A 20738-nucleotide genomic window follows, 5' to 3' on the forward strand; every position below is an offset into this window, starting at 1 on the left:
TGAAGAAGAACTAAAGAGCCTCTTGATGAAAGTGAAAGCGGACAGTGAAAAAGTTGGCTTAAAGCTCAACATTCAGAAAACTAAGATCATGGCATCTGGTCCCATCAATTCATGGCAAATAGATGGGGAAACAGTGAAAACAGTGGCTGACTTTATTTTGGGGGGCTCCAAAATCACTGCAGATGGTGATTGCAGCCATGAAATTAAAAGACGCTTACTCCTTGGAAGGAAAGTTATGACCAACCTAGACAGCATATGAAAAAGCAGAGACAGTACTTTGCCAACAAAGGTCCATCTAGTCAAGGCTATGGTTTTCCCAGTAGTCATGTATGGATGTGAAAGTTGAACTATAAAGAAAGCTGAGTGCCGAAGAATTGATGCTTTTGAACTGTGGTGTTGGAGAAGACTCTTGAGAGTCCCTTGGACTGCAAGGAGATCCAACCAGGCCATCCTAAAGGAGATCAGTCCTGGGTGTTCATTGGTAGGACTGATTTTGAAGCTGAAACTCCAATACTTTGGCCACCTGATGCAAAGAGTTGACTCATTTGAAAAGACCCTGATGCTGGGAAAGATTGAGGGCAGGAGGAGAAGGGGATGACAGAGGATGAGATGGTTGGATGGCATCACTGCCTCAATGGACATGAGTTTGAGTGAACTCCAGGAGTTGGTGATGGACAGGGAGGCCTGGTGTGCTGCGGTTCATGGGGTCATAAAGAGTGGGACACGACTGAGCGGCTGAACTGAACTGAACTGAACTGAACCACCTTCTTAGTCTAATAAAAGGAAATTTTAGTATACATACAGGTGAGGTACATGTTCCTAGAACAAAGGAAAGTATATTGCATAAAGCTTGCTTTTTTTAAAAAAAAGGTATATTTTTGTTCAGTTCAGCTCAGTTGTGTCCGACTCTTTGCGACCCCATGGACTGCAGCATGCCAGGCTTCCCTTTCCATCACCAACTCCTGGAGCTTACTCAAACTCATGTCCATTGAGTCAGTGAAGCCTCCAAACATCTCATCCTCTGTCGTCCCCTTCTGCTCCCGCCTTCAATCTTTCCCAGCATCAGGGTCTTTTCCAATGAGTCAGTTCTTCACATCGGGTGGCCAAAATACTGGAAATAATCAACAAAATATTTTTGGTTGATTTTCTCATTTTTTCCTGGAAAGGTGTAAACTTGGCAACATACTAGTATTGTTCTGAAGACTGACATTTGGAACTACTGGTGTAGATGATCTTTTGGTCATTAAAACATCGTTCATCTAATAGCTTCAGGAACTGTTGTCTCTCTCTCTCTCTTTAGTCACTAAGTCGTGTCCTACTCTTGTGACCCCATGGATTTGTAGCTTGCCAGGATCCTCTGTCCATGGGATTCTCCAGGCAAGAATACTGGAGTTGGTTGCCATTTTCTTCGCCACAGGATCTTCCCGACCCAGGGATCAAACCCAGGTCTCCTGCACTGCAGGCAGATTCTTTACCGACTAAGCTGTGAGGGAAGCCCAGGAACTGCTCTAGTATACCTTTAATTTTCATGGGGAGCTAGAAATGACACTGATGAATGAGAAAATGGAATTGAGAGATTATGTGTTACTGCTTTCTAAGGAGCCCAGTGCATTTTTCTCTAATAAATTATTTCGTCCTTTCCTTCATGTTGTGGGGACCTTTAGTTAATAGCCAGTAGTCAGGACTCTCTGCCAGTAGTCAGGACTCTCTTCTATCCCTTTCTCTTGAAATTTCAAGATTATTTGAGTGGAAGACATTACTATAAGTAAAGTTATTGCAGGCAGAAAAATAATTTCCAACCCGGTGCCTTAGAAACTAAAAAATTCCGTTTTTAATGCTACATGGACGAAGGAAGCAATCCATTGTCACATTTATGTTTAAATCCTTCTGAAATAAATTAATTAAACAAATCCTTCTGAGCACCGTGTTAGCATAACAGTGACATGCTTTTTGTCGGCGCACTTCCCAAAGCTTTCTTGGGTCCCTAGCACCTCAGAGGATGTCCCAGTATCTCTATTTAATCCTGGGCTCCTCCTAACGCTAGGGGGAAGCGAAGAGCCTTGGAACACCCCCACAACTCTGGGAGACGGAGGAGGGACCTATTGTCAAGTCATGCCTTCCCTACCTGTGACTGGCACAGACATTAGCCAATGGAACAGGAATAGGGCGCGCCGGCACCCCGCCCCCTGAGCGCCCCGCGGCCCCCGAGGCACCCTCTGGCCGTCTCCACCGCGGCGACGGCCTGGGCGGACAGTGCGCCTTGCGCAGGCGCGGAGCCTAGACCTCGCTGCAGCCCCCATCGCCTCCGGGAGTCGCACCCAAGGAGTTCGCCTGCTGGCGCGTCAGTGCTCTCCCCCTCGTCTGCCCTCCCCGGTCCCCCCAGCACCCTACGCGCCCCGATGGCGGAGTTGCGGCCTAGCGGCGCCCCCGGCCCCACCGCGCCCCCGGCCCCTGGCCCTACTGCCCCTCCGGCCTTCGCCTCGCTCTTCCCCCCAGGACTGCACGCCATCTACGGAGAGTGCCGCCGCCTGTACCCAGACCAGCCGAACCCGCTCCAGGTTACCGCTATCGTCAAGTACTGGTACGTCTTGGGCCGCGCGGAGACCGACAGGGGCGGGCTGAGAAGGGTTAAAGCGCCGGGGGCGAAGTAATTTGCCAGGGAATTGGAGGGGAAAGGAGAATGGTTAAAGCACTTGGAAGAGGACTTCCTGCTGTGAGGGAAGAAGTTAAGGCTCAAGTTAGGAATGGGGACAAAGGGGTTAACGAAGCCTGTGGGTAGCGAAGGGTTAGCAAGGGAGGGGAGGATGAAGGGTTAACTGGCATTAGAAGAATGGAGTGAATTGGGGGTGTCGGTAGAAGCTGAGGGGGCGACGGTCGGAGAGAGGGAACTGTAAACGTGGTGAAAGGAGGGGGCGCCTGGAGGGGGTCATAAGTGGGCGCGGGGAAGCCGAAGGGGGGCGGCTGAAGTGAGATGGGGGAGGCGAGGCGGAGCCTGAGGAGCATCTGAGAAGGCTTTGGAGCCGCGCGGCCGGAGGAGCTCGGAGGGCACGGGACTGCACAGGGTAGGGGCGGGTGTGGGTCTGTGGGTTAGGATGTGAGCGTTGAGCTTGTGAAGGGATGAGGGGGAGGTCTCATTTTGATACCTTCCGGATGAGCTAAGACATTCATATCAGTGCAGTGCTTTTGCGTTTGAAGTTTGATGGAGCAGCTTCTCCCGATCAATTTTCTGCTTACTCTGCACAGTTCTCTTACTCCATGCAGAGCTTCCTCTGGCTCCGCGGCTGCTTTGGTCTAGGTCACTGGCTAGAACAGGGGCAGGCTGGGTCAGGGAGATCCATGGTTTGGCTCAGGATTGAAGGAGGCTGCCGTAAACGATGAAGATGTGGAATTTGGACAGGGAGGATCCTTCAGTGAGATATTAAGAGGAACTTTGTGGTCTGGAGCACCCAGATGTAGGCAACAGTTCCTCAGGGGAGCTGAGAGTAATCCCCAAGTAACTCTGTTAAGATCAGACCTATGTACACATCGACTGCCCCTGGGGAAGGAATGGTCTTTTCTAGTTTCCCATTCTTTTTGCAACCCGTTTCTTCGTGCCACCTCTGTTATGGGGACTCTTCTTCATGGTCTTTCTGAACTAAAAGTTGACTGAGAAACTAGTTGAATCTGTACAAAACCAGTTTCATGCAGGCACTGTATTAGATGAACCCCTTCATTGGCTCCTGAAAGACTGTTCAAGGCAGCCACTTGGGGTGTGACCAAAGGGGAGGTACCCCCGAAGGGGGAATGAGTAGAGTGGATGTCTTTACTGGTTACCTTTCTTTAGGGCTGAGTCTTTTCCCTCCATGACAACCACTTCTTCTGGAGATGGCAGGAACTGGGTTGCCTAGGGCAGAGGCCAGCTCCCTATGTCTGTGGGAGGATGTAGAGAGGCTGACAGTGTGAAGGGCCTGGGGAGCAGCCACCTGCTCCGTGGGGAGAGCGGCAGGAGCAGCCTGCCTCTGTCTGGTAGCCAGGAGGAGGTGTGGCCAGCAGTACAGATCTCTCTGGCAGGCACGGTGTTCTTTGGTTGAGAGGAGTTTTTGAAGAGGTCTTCTGAGTAAAAAGCAGCTCTTGATAACTTAATCACCCATTTTAAACTTTTTATTTATTTTCATCTACAAATTATGGCAATTTTATTTCATTTTTGTCATTCTTTTACCATTTACTTCTTTTTCTTGACTTATTGCCATCTGGTATAATTTCCTTTCAGTACGTAAACTTTTTATTTTGTATTGGGGTATAGCCAATTAACAATGTTTGTGATAGAGTCAGGTGAACAGTGAAGGGACTCAGCCTTACATACACATATAGCCATTCTCCCCGGAGTTCCTCTCCCCTCCAGACTGCCACATAACATTGAGCAGAGTTCCATGTGCTATACAGTAGGTCTTTGTTGATTTGTACCACTATATTTAAATATGTACAGTGATGGACTCTATTGGCATACTTCGTGAGAAAAAGGGGACCTGCCTCTGCCATGCTGTTTGTTCAGGCCTTGTTTGAGTATAAGGAGAAATCCCCTCTCAGACTTGGGCTACTGTTATTATGTCACCCAAGTGGACATAAAGGATAGAGTTGTAAAAGGGATTGAACATGGGCTTCCCTGATGGTCCAGTGGTTAAGACTCTGTGCTTCCACTGCAGGGGGTATGGGTTCGATTCCTGGTTGGGGAAGTTCTACAAACCATGAGGTGTGGCAAAAAAGAAAAAGGTATTGAACACATGCAAAGGACTAAGACTGGTTTGGGAATCTAATTTTTCCTCCATCTCCCTGTGAACCTTTTTTCCCATCCTGCTGCAAGTTTGTTAGCCAGGTCAGGACTTATCTTAAAAGATGGGCTAGCATCTAATGATGAATAAAGATGATTGTACAGCACTTTGTGAAATTAGAAATGTTGCCTGGATGCAGAAATAAATGAGAAGAAACAGCCCAGGGACTGGTTCTTTCTAAGATTCAGAAGGGGTTGCATAATTAAGTCCTGAAAGTGGTTCACTGATAAACCTTCACATTTAGGATCCTATAAGCCCTCTTCAATTTTCATAGCAGGATGACTGACTGAGGCTGCCTCAGTTTGGCTGTGGCCCAGGGTATGTTGAGATTCTTTTTTCTTGTGACAGAAGGATGACTTTCTTGACTAGTAGTCCCTAGCTAACCGGGACATCGTGGCTGAAAGCTGAGGCTTTACTGGTCAGGGAGCTGAAGTAGAGCCAGTGCCTTGGGTCACTCTGGCAACTTCCCTGTGAAGTCAGGTGTTCAGGGACTTACACTGAGGGATGATCTGGGTCCTGGGATAGCATCTTTTTCCAAGTGCAAAATATGATGATTTTCCACGTACTCATCTGCTTCCTATCAGGTCTCCGAGTGAGTAGAACAGAACACTATGTACTTAGAGAAAAGGCTAATTTTGTCTGACTGTCGGTCCTTTTCTGCAGATGGAGTTTTGAGGTAAAGCCTCTCTCTTTGATGAAATGCCCTTTGGGAGACTTGGCCAGGGCTGTCAGGGATGTGGTAGATGGGGAGCACAGAAGAGTGGACACAATTTTGCCCCTTGTTTCTGGAGGGACCTAGGCTGAAGGACGGGCAGGACTGGGACTCGGCAGCAGGGAGACTAGAGCAGATATGGAGCCTGTAATCATTCCCACCTGTTCCAGGGCTCTGCAGTTATCATGAGGTCCTTGCAGGGGTAGCCACCCTTTCTTTCTTCTTTTCCCCAACAAACTTTTCTAAATCCAAATGATTGTGGAATTAGTCGAGTGATTTACCCACTCACTCCAGTATTTGTGCCTGGAGAACTCCACGGACAGAGGAGCCTGGTATGCTACATTTCATGGGGTTGCATAGAGTCAGACATGACTGAGTGACTAACTTGGCAAAAGCAGAGTTAAGGAAAGCCATGGAGATTTATCCCTTTTCCTAATCCACTCCGTTGAGATTCTAAGCTATTTGTAGCGACTTTCTTGTAAGTCCTATAAATAACTTAGCATTTCCCAGCAGAGAATAAGGACTTCTGCAAAGGCAAATAATGTCCTGGCAAAAGAGGGTGAAACCAAACCTACTGGTTTTAAAAGTGTTACTGGCATGTTTGCTGGGATCACATACGTGTAACATCTTTTATTTGGTTGGTTGTGTTCTTTCAGCATATAATCCCCAATGCCAAGTGTACCCCATCCTTGTCCCAGGGTCAAGCAAAGTTTTTGCAGTCTGTGGAACCGTCCGATGTCCAAGGCACCTCAAGTACAGGGTTTGGGGGCTAAATGCAGACTTCCTTGTGCTAATGGTTTCCATTTAGTCTGTCTCTTGACTCTACCACATTTCCCTCTCCATTCTGAAGAAAAGCAGGATTCTTTTAAAAAGATCACTAATTACTCAGCTAAAGGGACCCCTTCTTGAATTAAATCCTCAGAGTGAGCTAATGACTGAATCTCTTCCTCAGCTGCCTCTCTGTTGGAATTATGGGGAAGTCTAATGTGGTCCTCAGAGGCCCTGAATCATTTAATGTTCCAGCTCTACCTTTCAGGCAGCTGTCTCCCGGGATCATCTTGCAGTTGCAAGACCTCACAGGGCTCAGCCGGGCTCCTGCTGCAGTTCTCTGTGCAGAGCTAAGCTAGCCTAAGTTTGGCCTTTGTCACTTGCATGATAAAAGACCAGCTTTGGTCTGGGATGTTCAGGCTGGGGTCTGGAGGCATTGGGTCTGTTTAGAACAAACTATAATTAACATAGGGTACAATATGGTCTTTCAGGAATTAGCTCTCTAAGAGGCAGGAGTGGAGCCGAGCCTCTGCTTCCAGTAACAATGCCCATTGGAGATGCTCAGGATGGTCTTTCAACAGAGGCGCATTGATTGACTGATGCACTTCTTGCCTTGAAGCTTGGCGTGTTTACAGGCACCATGGAAGAGAATCCCTGCCAATCCCACTTGGGGTTGGTAACTTGAAACAGAAGGAAGTCAAAGGGAGCAATCAGTCTGTTTTATTTCTAAAAGAGGTTCTACCTGAGATAGGAGAAGGGAGCCTCTTGTGCTTGTGGAGCTGGGCTACCTTCAGCTGCCCATCCTTTGGTCTTACCCTAGAGAGGTGTGGCCCTCCCTTTAGTTCTCTTTTACCCCAGATTCATCCAGGATGGGGCCTGTAGGTTTGTAAGCCAGAGCCCTTTAGCTTCACATTGTCTGCTTTAAGGTTTACGCTGACATCCCTGTGTTTTGTCTTTTGCAGGTTGGGTGGCCCAGACCCCTTGGATTATGTTAGCATGTACAGGAATGTGGGGAGCCCCTCTGCCAACATCCCTGAGCACTGGCACTACATCAGCTTTGGCCTGAGCGATCTCTATGGCGACAACAGAGTCCATGAGTGAGTGTGTACTCTTGCCTTCTATCTCCCTCTTCCCTAGCCTTGAGCCTTATTTCTGAGTTTTGTTTTGCTGGGAGTTTTACTTTCATTTTAGGTTTGAAGGATTCGTTAACAAAAGAAACCACTCATTACATACAAATAAATAATTTCAACTTTTAATAGATTAACTTAATTTCAATATACAGTCATTAGAAGGAAAAGAAATAAAAACAATAGAGAGAAGTAACAGCAAGTACATCACCAAATTAAGCCGACAACAACATCCAGACTTGAACAGTTCTGGGAAGTCCTGAATGATAGCAATCTGGAGTCCCAATTGGGAAAGGGTACTGAGCAGTGCATCCACCCCATGGGTGAGGCTTCATATTGCACTTTTGGGGGCTCCCGCTTATAATCCCAGACCGCAAACTGATATCATCATCAGTTTGCGCGCAAAAAGGCAGTTCTGATTTAACTTTTACAGTGGTGTTTGTTTCACCTTGTGAGTCACAAGACTTCTTAGACCCCGGGGGGCTGCTAGGCCTTTAGGGGCTTACGAGATCCGAGACCCACTCCCTTTCTACCTAAAGTGCCACCTGACTGACTGTGCCTGTTGCTTGGAACCTGGGCAGTGTCCATGCAGGTCAGAAGCAGGTCAGAGGTCCACTCTCCTGTTTCCGAAGCCTGCACAAGACTTCCTCTATTTTAATTTCCCTAGCAAAGTTTTCCTGAGCAGAGAGGATCACGTCATAGTCCCTTGAGTTTGGCATTTCTCACGTGGAACATCTGGGTTTCTGCCCTCTGCCTGTAGCTACTTGTGCTGATGTGGTCCAGATCAGGACCTGAGCTCTACTCATCTGGTGCAGAAGAGTGTCGATGATGAGAGAGAATTCCAAAACTGTTTCTTCAAGCTTGTTGTGATGTTTGAGCTCAGAGTACAGGCAGCATAGCTGTGACCCAAAAGTTGAGTTGATTCCTCTAGGTCTACTTCCTTTTCCCCCCTCTAGATTATTATAAAAATTTTAAAAGAAGCAAAGTTGAAAGAGTTTTACGGTGAACAATCATATACCACTACCTGGATTCTACCATTAAGATTTTATTCTACTTGCTTTATCATGAATATGTACATCTCTGTTCCTCTGTGGATCTTACCTACTTCCTTTTTACCTCCAGTTATCTGTGCTCAGATCAGCTGCAGTACATTTTTTATCCTAGTCTATCTTCCATTTGCTGCCCTGTGACACTTCTCAATCCTACCTACCTCCCCTACTTCCCTGTCTAATCACTGAATTTAAATACATTTTACTATTAAGTTAAACATCATCAACTGAAAAAAATAGCAGCAACAAAATAATAAAACCTAATAGTTGTTTGGAGAAGGAAATGGCAATCCACTCCAGGACTATTGCCTGGAAAATCCCATGGACAGAGGAGCCTGGTAGGCTACAGGCCATGGGGTTGCAAAGAGTCGGACACGACTGAGCTACTTCACTTCACTTCACTTCACTTCAATAGTTGTTGAGCATTAACTATTAATATGAGCCAAGTACTCTTCTAATCACTTTATATGTATATATATTAACTAATTTTCACCACAACCCTAAAATACTGGTAGGTTCTGATATTTGCCCCATTTTACTGTTGAGGAAACTGAGACACAAAGAGATTCTATAATTTGCTTAAGGTCACACAGATTGGAAGTGCTGAAACCAGGATTCTAACACAGGCAGTCAGGCAGTACTCTTAATGACTATACTCCATTGCCTCTTAAACAATTATATCATGTTCCCTAATAATTTTAAAATAATGTATAATAAAAAAATGTTTCCATCTTTTGAGGGAAGGGTTCTTCAATTTTAATGTAGTTTTCCCTCCCCCTTATTAGTATGGTTAAGCAAGAGCCGATTTCTATTATATCTTTTACTATTTTTTGCCTTGCATATTATCTTTTTATTGCCATCTTTCTGGTATCTTGGTGGTGGCTGCTTAGTGTGTATAAATTGAAAGAGTAGCCAGGCTCTTCCTGCCCTGCATCAGCATAAGAGGCTGATTCTGGAGATGATTCTGAAAAAGAAGATAATATTCTTTTTTTTTTTTTTTGCTTTGTTTTAGTTCTTACTGTGTTTCATATCATTGTGTCGAATGCTTTACAATCTTATCAGGTCTTTTTGTTATCTCTGTTTGGTACATGAGGAAACTGAGTCCCTGGAGGGGTTGAATGAATTGTCAAAAGTCACACATCTAGGCTATAAAAGAGCTAGGATTGACTTGAGCTGTTCAGAGTCTGAGCTCTTAACCACTGGGCTATACCACCTCTCTGATCACAGGCTCAACTCAACTTCCTCTTCACTCTTGTTAAGCTTAGAGGCCCAGGCCCCATCTCCTCATTGATCACGTGTTGGGAGCAATGCCTGGGCCTGCCCTTTATAGCCTTCCAGACATATTCATTGCAGTGTCAGCAGAAGGCTTTGGGAACAGGGAATTAATCTTGCTTGAATCAAGACCCTGCATTACATTATTAATAATGGAGATAGAATAGCAAACAGATGCGGGAGTAAACGGACTGTGCTGGACTTTAATTTATATTTTTAATAAGAACCTGCAGAGGATATTTAGTGCCGCTAGCCTGTACCTTTTTGTTGACAGATTTATTCCAGTTAAAAAAAATACGGTTTTCTATGTGACCTAAATATTCTTACAGTCTACGCGCCACTGAGACATGAGTCCAAGGCCCGGGTGACATGAAGAACATAATTGAGAAGGTTCTATGTTTGAGGAAAGGCAACCTCTCAATTTGAAAAAGGGCCTTTCTTTGTTCAGCAGTACCCTTGTATATATGTGTCATTTCTATGTGATAAAACACTTTGATATTCAGATGTCATTCATGACAATGGTGAGACCTCCCTTTGGGCTTTTATCTTACCATTCAAGCTTAGGATTTTCTGGTATTAAAACCTGTCATTGGAAGGACATGGGAGGGACGTTCTTAGATATTTACTGAGTTCTGGTCTATGTTGCAGAAGTCAAAAGTACCTTTGTAATTGGTCTTGTGCTGGTGTGACTGATCTCTTCTTGATCCTGGTAAGTTTCTTGAAGAAAAGTTTGCTTTTCCAAACATTTCATGTGGAGAGCCCTCTTTAAAACTGTTTCATGAATTTTCATGTAATTTAGCGCTTGAAACTGAGTTCAGAAAGGTGAGTGTTCTCTCACCCAACTTAAGTGCTAAGAGGTGTTGAATTGGAGTTATAACAAATGAATTTCTGGCAACAGGCTTTTTACACTGTCTTTTGACTTCTCATTCAGTGAAAAAAAGGGCAGAAGCCTCGGTTCGTTTATTCAGCATTCATCACGTGCTGAAGTTCTATTTTGCACTGGACGCAGATGTCTTAGGGATAAGATGTCTTGAGGATAATATGCCAAGGCAAAATTCCTGTCTCAAGGAGTACATGCTGTAGAGGGAGGATAAATGTACAGATACTGAATAAATAAATGCTATGATCTATGATGTGGAACATGATCTGGGAGCACAGTGGAGCAAGCGACTTGTTGTCGGGCTGCTGGATTGGAAGAAGCTCCAGGGAGGAAGTGAAGTTGGAGAGGAACCTTGTAGGAAGGGACTGGGGGGGATCTGCAGTCTGACACTCTTGGGCACAAACATTCACTTTGGGAACTAAGAGGAGCTTTCAAAATCTTCTAGCCCAGTATTTCCAAAATATGCTGCCTTCATAATTTTTGTCACCTATAGTGTATTACCTACTTTATGTTCTCTTTAAATGAATCTCCTTTTAAAAAACTGATATCTTTTTAAAAGTTAAATTACCTTGGTGGTCCAGTGGTTAGAACAGCAGAGGACATGGGTTCAGTCCCTGGTTGGGGAAAGTTCTCACACGCTGTGGCCAAAAAAAAAAAGTTAAATCGTTACCATATATGGGAAACCATTATCACTTGCTATAATTTAAAGGTACTTATTAGAGTAAACATAGTGATAGCAAAGCAATGTTATTAAATTCTAGCTCAATTCTGGCCTGTCAGAGAAGAGTCTAAGCCTGAGGTCAGCTTTCTCTGTCCAAGAGATTAGTAAGTATGAGTGAAGTATTATGGCAGAAAGTGAAGAGGAGCTAAAAAGCCTCTTGATGAAAGTGAAAGAGGAGAGTGAAAAAGTTGGCTTAAAGCTCAACATTCAGAAAATGAAGATCATGGCATCTGGTCCCATCACTTCATGGGAAATAGATGTGGAAACAGTGTCAGACTTTATTTTTTTGGGCTCCAAAATCACTGCAGATGGTGATTGCAGCCATGAAATTAAAAGATGCTTACTCCTTGGAAGGAAAGTTATGACAAACTTAGATAGCACATTAAAAAGCAGAGATATTACTTTGCCAACAAAGGTCCGTCTAGTCAAGGCTATGGTTTTTCCTGTGGTCATGTATGGATGTGAGAGTTGGACTGTGAAGAAAGCTGAGTGCTGAAGAATTGATGCTTTTGAACTGTGGTGTTGGAGAAGACTCTTGAGAGTCCCTTGGACTGCAAGGAGATCCAGCCAGTCCATCCTAAAGGAGATCAGTCCTGGGTGTTCATTGGAAGGACTGATGCTAAAGCTGAAACTCCAATACTTTGGCCACCTCATGTGAAGAGTTGACTCATTGGAAAAGACCCTGATGCTGGGAGGGATTGTGGGCAGGAGGAGAAGGGGACGGCAGAGGATGAGATGGCTGGATGGCATCACCGACTCAATGGACATGAGTTTGAGTGAACTCCAGGAGTTGGTGATGGACAGGGAGGCCTGGCATGCTGCAGTTCATGGGGTTGCAAAGAGTCAGACACGACTGAGCTACTGAACTGAACTGAACACCAAATTGAACCTGGCCATAGGTATGATTAGAAAAGTTGAAAGACAATTGAGAAAATAATTTTTTAAAAAAGTATTATTTAGTCACAGACAAATGGGAAACACTGATTTAGTCCCTCTCTCTTAATTGTGCAATTGAGAAAGTACAGTAGCCTACCAAAGGCTACAGCAAGTTAATGTCTCCTGACCTGTTAGCAGCAGGGTCTCCTTACATCTAAAATGTTCTGTGTAACAAGGTCCTGCTGTATAGCTCAGGGAACTATATTCAATATCCTGTAATAAACCATAATGAAAAAGAATATATGTGTATGACTGAATCACTTTGCTGCCCACCAGAAACTAACACAACAATGTCAATCAACTCTACTTCAATTTTTTTTACAAAAGTGTGAAAAGTAAAAAATTAAAATGTTCTGTGTGTTCTCTCCTGACTGGGGAGAAAGGAATATGTACAAGGCATTGTTTGTCTTTAAGGTAATAATATAAGCAAACTTTTTTTTCTGTTTAGTTTTGACTATATTCTAGAGTAGTGCTAAGTTCTTTGTATTATCCTTATAGTAATTATATGACATAAGGAATTCTTATTACCTCTTGCTCATAGATATAGAAATTTACACTTAGAGAACTTATTGCACATGTAGTAAATTAGTAATCAGTTCTAGCAACCCCAAAGCCTGTGTTCTTAGCTATTGTTCTGTATTGCTTTTCCATTTTAATCAGTCAATGGCATTTATTAAATGCCTACTGTGTACCTCTTCCCATTAAGGTCTTATTTTATCCTCATAGCTTATGGAGGACAGGGACAGAATAGGCAGAAGCCCGGGGGGTGGGGGTCCCCTGGGTTTCTTCTTGCTCCTGGCAGGCTTTCTTCAGTGAGCAAGAGGGGAGCCGAACCCTGGTAGCCCTGAGAGGGGTGAACGGCAAACTGATTGGATGAGCCCTGGGTTGGTCAGTTCCCTCCAAGTTCTTTCCCCGTTCACATTCACTAAAAAAACAGGACAAGAGAGCACTTGTTTGAATTAAAAGGTTCTCAAGAGGCTGTTTCTAAAGTTGGAGAGCTGGAACAAGTTCCACCTCGGGGCAGCCACATGGGAGATGGGCGTGCTTTTCTAGGAACCCTAAGGCCACCCCCAGCTGATTTCAGTGGCCAAGACTGTCCTGGTCCCCCCACCCCCAACCCTCCCAGCTTGAGAGGTGTGAGACAGCTGAGTTTCAGCTGCCAAATGCCTGTCGGAAGCCTGCAGCTCTGGCTCTTCTTTTTGTGGCCAGGCAGCTGCGGACTGGAATGTGGGGCTTTGCAGGGCTGTGGAAGAAGTGGCTTCAGCACCCCTCTCCGTGGGAATTTCTGGCTGTCCCTGGTCCTGCCAGCAGTCCCAACAGGACCCAGGCTACAGGGGCTCTGACTGAGGCGCAGGAGGCTGGCTAGTTTCCGAGTGTGTTTGTGATCTCAGGCAGACTTCCCTGGTGGGATTCCACTGGGCAGGTCATCTGCTGTTCATGCCGGGCTGGTTCCAAAGCCAGCCTTTGTGTGGTGTTGGCTTGCAGGCTGGCAGCTCCAGAGGGCAGAGCCCACACCGCGACGCTACCTCCACGGTTGGTCTGGGCTCTGCCCCACAGACCCTGGCTTCTTGGCAGATGTGTCATAAAGTAGAGAGGTGTTCTCTCACCCCAGGGGCCTGGAGCTGCTGCTTACTGGCTCCCCATGGCTGCCTCTGCTGGGCTGGTGGAGAACCTTCTCTTCCCTTTGGGTTTCTCCCATCTGGGCTCTGCACCGAATGAATTATTTATTAAAACACTGGATACAGATTAACTTTTCCACTTGTTGTTTTGTGTGGCCTTGGTCCCCTGCAGTTGGGAAATGCTCATTTTCCTCTCTCAGAACTTGGTTGGCAGGAACTTTTTAACATGCCATTTCATCCCCTGGGGTTTCCAGTGGAGATTCTGCTCGTTGCCATAACATACCTGTTCTGGGAGTGCAGGTCCTCTACTAGTTGGCCTTTGCTTTCTTCCCAGGGCTCTCCAGAGGCTGACAACTGGATTGCCTCTCTAGACACCCACAGATGGCAGGCCCTCTCCCTGGCTGGCACAGCAGGCTGAGGAAATCCTTTGCAAGTTCACTGGAAGGCAGGCCTTGTTGATGCTTTGGTTCCTCTCTCTGTCTTTCATCTCAGAGGTGGTTAGTTTCAGTATGACCGTGTGAAATGGTGATGTTCTCTGCTAAGGGCAGGGGACCTGGGCTATTGGTCTTGGCCCAGGAATGGGCAGAAGGGCCAGCAGTAGGAATAGAGCTCTCCCTGAGGCAGAAACTACTGCTCTGGGCTGAATTTCAGGCCCCGGATCTTGAATTATAAAACTTTGAGAATTCCTTTTCTTTTGTAACCACGGAAGACCTGAGGCATTGTGGGGTTCTTAGCAGATCTGTGTGGGGCTGTGGCTTTATCCTCTGTAAAGCGTTTCACTTGCAACATGGATTCTCTCTGCCTTCATGGTGTAAAGATTCTAAATTTTCCAGTTCAAGGAGTCCTTCAGTAAGGGGGCAGTTGGGAAGAGATTCCTTGAGCTGGCCCAGTCAAACTGACTGAACAGTCCTAGAGGCCTGATTAATCTGGGGTGACTGCCAGGCTGGTGTGGTGCCAGGTTGGTCAGCATTGGGAAGTTTCCTCTTTCTGCAGGGAGAGGGGAAGAAACTTGGAAGCCCTTATGGGTTTGATATGATCAGATCTCAAAGTCCCAGCATTCTTCTCTGCTAGCACATGCTTTTCGACTCCCATCTTCCATGCCGCAGTTTTTCCCAACTATGCTGGTCCTCACACCTGCCATGTTCTGGGTCTGGGTTTGCCAGCATCTCCCTTGCCCAGTATTCTGACTCAGAGAGCCTGACTCAGGACTCTGGTCTTTGGCTCCTAAATTCATTCCTCTGTCCTGCCTCTTGGGTCTCCCAGTCAACTACATTTCCTGTTTTCAGTAGCTCTGTTCTGCTGTCTGGTCCTCAGATGTGTGTGGAGAGGTCTTGTCCTCACTGACCTGAGCCCCCTGGGAGTGGGCCCCCATCCCTGCACATCCCTTTGCAGCTTGCTAACCTACCTGCTGAGCTCTCCACAGAGCACCAGGCTGTGCAGCACACTCCAACAGCAGAGCTGCCCTGAGTCCCAACAATGGCAGAATGGACTTCTCCAGGTGGCTCAGTGGTAAAGAATCCACCTGCCAATGCAGGAGACATGGGTTCCATTGCTGGGTCAGGAAGATCCCCTGGAGAAGGAAATGGTTACCCACTCCAGTATTCTTGCCTGGGAAGTCCCATGGACAGAGGATGCTGGTGGGCTACAGTCCATGGGGTCACAAGAGTTGGACACAACTGAGCGACTAAACAACAAGAACAACAGGCAGAACACTGGAGAAGGTGATGTGTTTGGGTAGTGGTGGAGATCAATGAAAAGTCATACTTAGCTCCTGTCCTTGAAATACCCAATGTATATACTTGTTAAGAGTTGCAGAGTCCCTGGGAAAGAGGCAACAGTGAGAATTAGGGCTAGGAGGAGCTTTTGACTTTACCTGACTCTGAGGCTTTGCGACTGTCTCCCCTCACCCTGTAGTCTTCAGTGCTTCAAGAATCTTAAACCATGTAATGATAATTGTAGCTCCTACTGTGTGCAAGGCACTCTTCTAAGTGTTTTATATAAACTCGTTGAATCCTCACAATGGCTCTTTGTGGTAGGTATTATTAAGCTTATTTTACAAGGAAACTGAAGCACAGAGATGTTAGAGAACTTATCCACCCAGCAAGGGAATGCTGGAGCTGGGCCATCAACCCAGGCAATTTGGCTCCAGCAGCCCTCACCCTTTCCTTCCTCCACGTACAGGGAGTGTGGTGGGAGGTCCCCCTCAGACCACTATTACTATCATGCACCGCAGTTCAAAGGTATCTTGGATTAATGGAGTGTGACTAGGGAAGCAGGAAGTGCTTTGCAGGGGAAATGTTGACCTGGGTATTGAAGCAAGTTTGTAATGAAAGAGTCCTGCCAGGGAATGGCAAGGGGGTAGGTGACAGGATCCTTTGTCAAATTTAAGTCAAGGCTTCTGCAGCCTTACTGTAACCATTTTTAGTAGGTTTCCAGCAAAGTTTGGGACTCCTAAGAACACAAAGTTGATGCTTCTGACTTGGATGTCGGGTTCACATGGTCGTGCTTCCTGTGTGGTCAGGGATGTGCCCAGCATTCCAGTAGCGCAGAGGATATCTTGCATAGAATGTGTGGACTGTCTGATCATTCTTTCTGGGGAGAGGGTATAGAAATGAGGAACACTTCAAAGCCAGGAGTATTCATACCTTCTAGCTGAGGTATCTGTAGTGTCAACATGGGAAGGATTTTTGGTCTGAAATGAAGTATCACTCTGCAGAGGATATATTTTTCCTCTGTCATTGTATTCAATACAAACTGTCGTATCACTTTTTAAAACATCTTAATCTCTATAATTTTTTTTTAATTAATAGGCTTTATATTTTAAAGCAGTTTTAGGTTTGAAGAAAATTGAATAGTCCAAAGAGTTCTCATATACCCCTTCTTGCCTCTGCATGTAATTTCCCTGTTACTAAATTTCTTTTGTTAGTGTGGGATATTTGTTACAATGGATGATCCAGTATGGATACATTATTACTAGCTAATGCCCTCTAGTTTCCATTAGGGTTCATTCTTTTTGTTATATAGTTCTGTGGGTTTTGACAAATATATATCCTGTATCCACCCTTAGAGTATCTTATACAGAATAGTTTCACTGCCCCCAAATGCCCTGTGCTTTGCCTTTCTATCCCTTCTTCCCTCCTCCCAGACCTCTGACAACCAGTGATTGTTTTCCTCTTTAGTTTTACCTTTTTTGAAAAAGCAAGAGAGTTCCAGAAAAACGTCTATTTCTGCTTTATTGACTATGCCAAAGCCTTTGACTGTGTGGATCACAATAAACTGTGGAAAATTCTGAAAGAGATGGGAATACCAGACCACCTGACCTGCCTCTTGAGAAATCTGTATGCAGGTCCAGAAGCAACAGTTAGAACTGGACATGAAACAAGAGACTGGTTCCAAATAGGAAAAGGAGTACGTCAAGGCTGTATATTGTCACCCTGTTTATTTAACTTATATGCAGAGTACATCATGAGAAACGCTGGGCTGGAAGAAGCACAAGCTGGAATCAAGATTGCCGGGAGCAATATCAATAACCTCAGACATGCAGATGACACCACCCTTATGGCAGAAAGTGGAGAACTAAAGGGCCTCTTGATGAAAGTGAAAGAGGAGAGTGAAAAAGTTGGCTTAAAGCTCAGCATTCAGAAAACTAAGATCATGGCATCTGGTCCCATCATTTCATGGCAAATAGATGGGGAAACAGTGGCTGACTTTATTTTTCTGGGCTCCAGAATCACTGCAGATGGTGATTACAGCCATGAAATTAAAAGATGCTTACTCCTTGGAAGGAAAGTTATGACCAACCTAGACAGCATATTAAAAAGCAGAGACATTACTTTGTCAACAAAGGTCTGTCTAGTCAAGGCTATGGTTTTTCCAGTGGTCATGTATGGATGTGAGAGTTGGACTGTGAAGAAAGCTGAGCACCGAAGAATTGATGCTTTTGAACTGTGGTGTTGGAGAAGACTCTTGAGAGTCCCTTGGACTGCAAGGAGAACCAACCAGTCCATCCTAAAGAAGATCAGTCTTGGGTGTTCACTGGAAGGACTGATGCTGAAGCTGAAACTCCAATACTTTGGCCACCTGATGCTAAGGGCTGACTTATTTGAAAAGACCCTGATGCTGGGAAAGATTGAGGGCAGGAGGAGAAGGGGATGACAGAGGATGAGATGGTTGGATGGCATCACTGACTCAATGGAAATGAGTTTGTGTAAACTCCAGGAGTTGGTGATGGACAGGGAGGCCTGGCGTGCTGCGGTTCATGGGGTCGCAAAGAGTTGGACACGACTGAGCGACTGAACTGAACTGAAATGTCATGTAGTTGGATTCATACAGCATATAGCCTTTTCAGATTGACTTCTTTCACTAAGCAGTATGCATTTAAGGGTCCTTCATGTCTTTTTGTGACTTTATAGCTTATTTGTTTTTATCACTGAACAATATTCCATTGTGTATATATACCATAGTTTATCCACTCACTTATTGAAGGACATCTTAATTGCTTCCAGTTTTTGGCAATTTTTAATAAAGCTGCCATAAACATTCATATGTGAGTTTTCTGTGGACATAAGTTTTCAACTCATTTGGGTAAAATTGCTGGATCACATGGTAAGACTATGTTTAGTTTTACAAGGAACTATGAAACTGTCTTCCAAAGTGGCTGTACCATTTTGCATTCCTGTCAGCAATGAATAAGGATTTCTCTTATTCTGTGTCCTCTCCAGCATTTGGTGTTGTCAGTTTTTTGGATCTTAGCCATTCTAACAGGGATGGTAGTGGTATCTCATTGGTATCTTAGTTTGTAATTCCCCAGTGACACATGATGTTGAGCATCTTTTTATATGCTTATCTGCCACCTGTATCTCTCTCTATGAATGTGTTAGTTGCTAAGTCGTGCCTGACTCTTTGTGATCCCATGGACCCTAGCCCACCAGGGTCCATGGAATTCTCTAGGCAAGAATACTGAGTGGATAGCCATTCCCTTCTCCAGGGGATCTTCCCCACCCAGGGATCAAACCTGGGTCTCCTGCATTTCAGGAAGATTCTTTACCATCTGAGCCACCAGGAAACCCTGTATTTCTTCTCTGGTCATATATATTTGGTTTTGTTCTTCACCTTCTCTCCTTCCCCATTTTACCTCTGACCGCAAACTCCTTTTTCTCACATCATGGGTGCAGACAGTGTTTTCTGGTATATTTTTCTTTTGGTCACTTCTCAAGGCATTAAGTGAGTTAATTCCCTTGAATAGGAGCTGGCTCCACATCTGAGGGCTTTCCAGGTGGTGCTAGTGAGTGGTAAAGAACCCGCCTGCCAATACAGGAACCACAGGAGACGGGGGTTTGATCCCTGGGTCGGGAAGATCCCCTGGAGGAGGGTGTGGCAACCCACTCCAGTGTTCTTGCCTGGCAAATCCCATGGACAGAGGAGCCTGGTGGGCTACAGTCCAAGGGTTGCAAAGAGTTGAACATGCCTGAGCAACTGAACACATACGCACACCACATCTGACTCCTCCATCTCTCTGGTTTTTAACTGGGGCTGGCCCAGTGTTCTGTACCCTCTTTTCCCTAGTGATACCTTCTTTTCCCTGGTGTCTTTTTACAAAGTCTGTAGCTGGTATTGGGTAGGCTGATAGCCTGCAACTTCAATCCCAAGGTTCAAGATTGATTTGCCCTCCGGTACAGATACTACTACAAAGACTGGAGTACAAACTTGCCCACAGCAGACCCTGGCAAACTTAATCTCACCTTAGATGAGAAATGAGTATACCAGGTTCCTTGAGGCCCCAGCCAGACCTCAAACTCTCTTAGTTGAACCAGCATCAAGAAGACTCTTTTAAAGTCCAAAACTTTCCTGTTCCATTCATTATTGTTGTCACTTTTGAGTTACAAATTCACTTTTTTTTTTCAATTGAACCATTTTACCAAAAAATGTTGGAATTAAAGAAGGAAGAAAAGAAACCGTTCATAATCCTATCACTTTTTGTTTGCAATCCTACGTCTGTCCTCATGACTGCTGTGAACAGTTCATTGTGAATGATGCTGTGCCCAGATAATGCAAGGATTCTGTCTTGTGTGAGTTTCTCAGTTTGAGGTTAACATCTTCCAAGGCTTCCTTGCTACTGCTACTGCTGCTAAGTCGCTTCAGTCGTGTCCGACTCTGTGCGACCCCAAAGATGGAAGCCCACGAGGCTCCCCCGTCCCTGAGATTCTCTAGGCAAGAACACTGGAGTGGGCCACCATTTCCTTCTCCAATGCATGAGAGGGAAAAGTGAAAGTGAGGTCACTCAGTCATGTCCGACTCTTAGCGACTCCATGAACTGCAGCCTACCAGGCTCCGCCGTCCATGGGATTTTCCAGGCAAGAGTACTGGAGTGGGGTGCCATTGCCTTCTCCAAGGCTTCCCTAGTACCTGGCTTATGCTGTTTTATAAATTCACCTGGGCCATGGCTGCTTAAACTTCCAATTTCTAAAAACAACACTTTTGCTTGAGATGATGGCTCCTACCCATTGTTGGGTTACATTAACTCCGTCCATTAATTTTACTGCTTGACTTCTCACAGAAGTGAAGAGTAGAGCTGAGGTCTGTGTGTATCAACTGTGCTGGCAACCTTCTTAATGCAAATCACCCTGCATGGTGGTGGTAGTCTTGAGAGTGTGTGTTGTTCTTTTTGTTGTGTGTCCCTTTGGAAGTTGATCAGCAGTTAGATTCTATGATCATTGTCACCTGGAAATTAAGCACCACGAGCCTCCTTGTCTCTCCCTTACTTGGGTGTGTGGATACAGAAGACTGAGACTGACCTTACAGAGTACCCTAGGGTGTCAGTACCCAAGGTACTGATGACACATTCTC

General features: G+C 45.4%; 1 protein-coding gene across 9 annotated transcripts in view; it reads left to right on the plus strand.

Annotated features, from left to right (window-relative positions):
* Positions 1-2170: 2170 nt before the first annotated feature.
* SUFU (SUFU negative regulator of hedgehog signaling) overlaps positions 2171-20738 on the plus strand; it is a 105773-nt gene continuing 87205 nt past the window's right edge. For 3 of the 9 annotated variants that reach the window (XR_009733796.1, XR_009733797.1, XM_061403284.1), the window contains exons 1-2: positions 2172-2581; positions 7251-7385. Coding sequence is in view for 7 of the 9 variants with exons in the window: in XM_061403284.1 (XP_061259268.1) it covers positions 2400-2581; positions 7251-7385 (317 nt within the window). In the remaining 2 variants the exon portion in view is untranslated. Of the gene's footprint in view, positions 2582-2962; positions 3063-7250; positions 7386-20738 lie in introns of those variants that run through there. The other 6 variants (XM_061403288.1, XM_061403287.1, XM_061403285.1 and 3 more) reach the window with 5 other exon arrangements.

This window comes from Bos javanicus, chromosome 26, assembly GCF_032452875.1.
Source record: "Bos javanicus breed banteng chromosome 26, ARS-OSU_banteng_1.0, whole genome shotgun sequence".
Taxonomy (NCBI): Eukaryota; Metazoa; Chordata; class Mammalia; order Artiodactyla; family Bovidae; genus Bos; species Bos javanicus.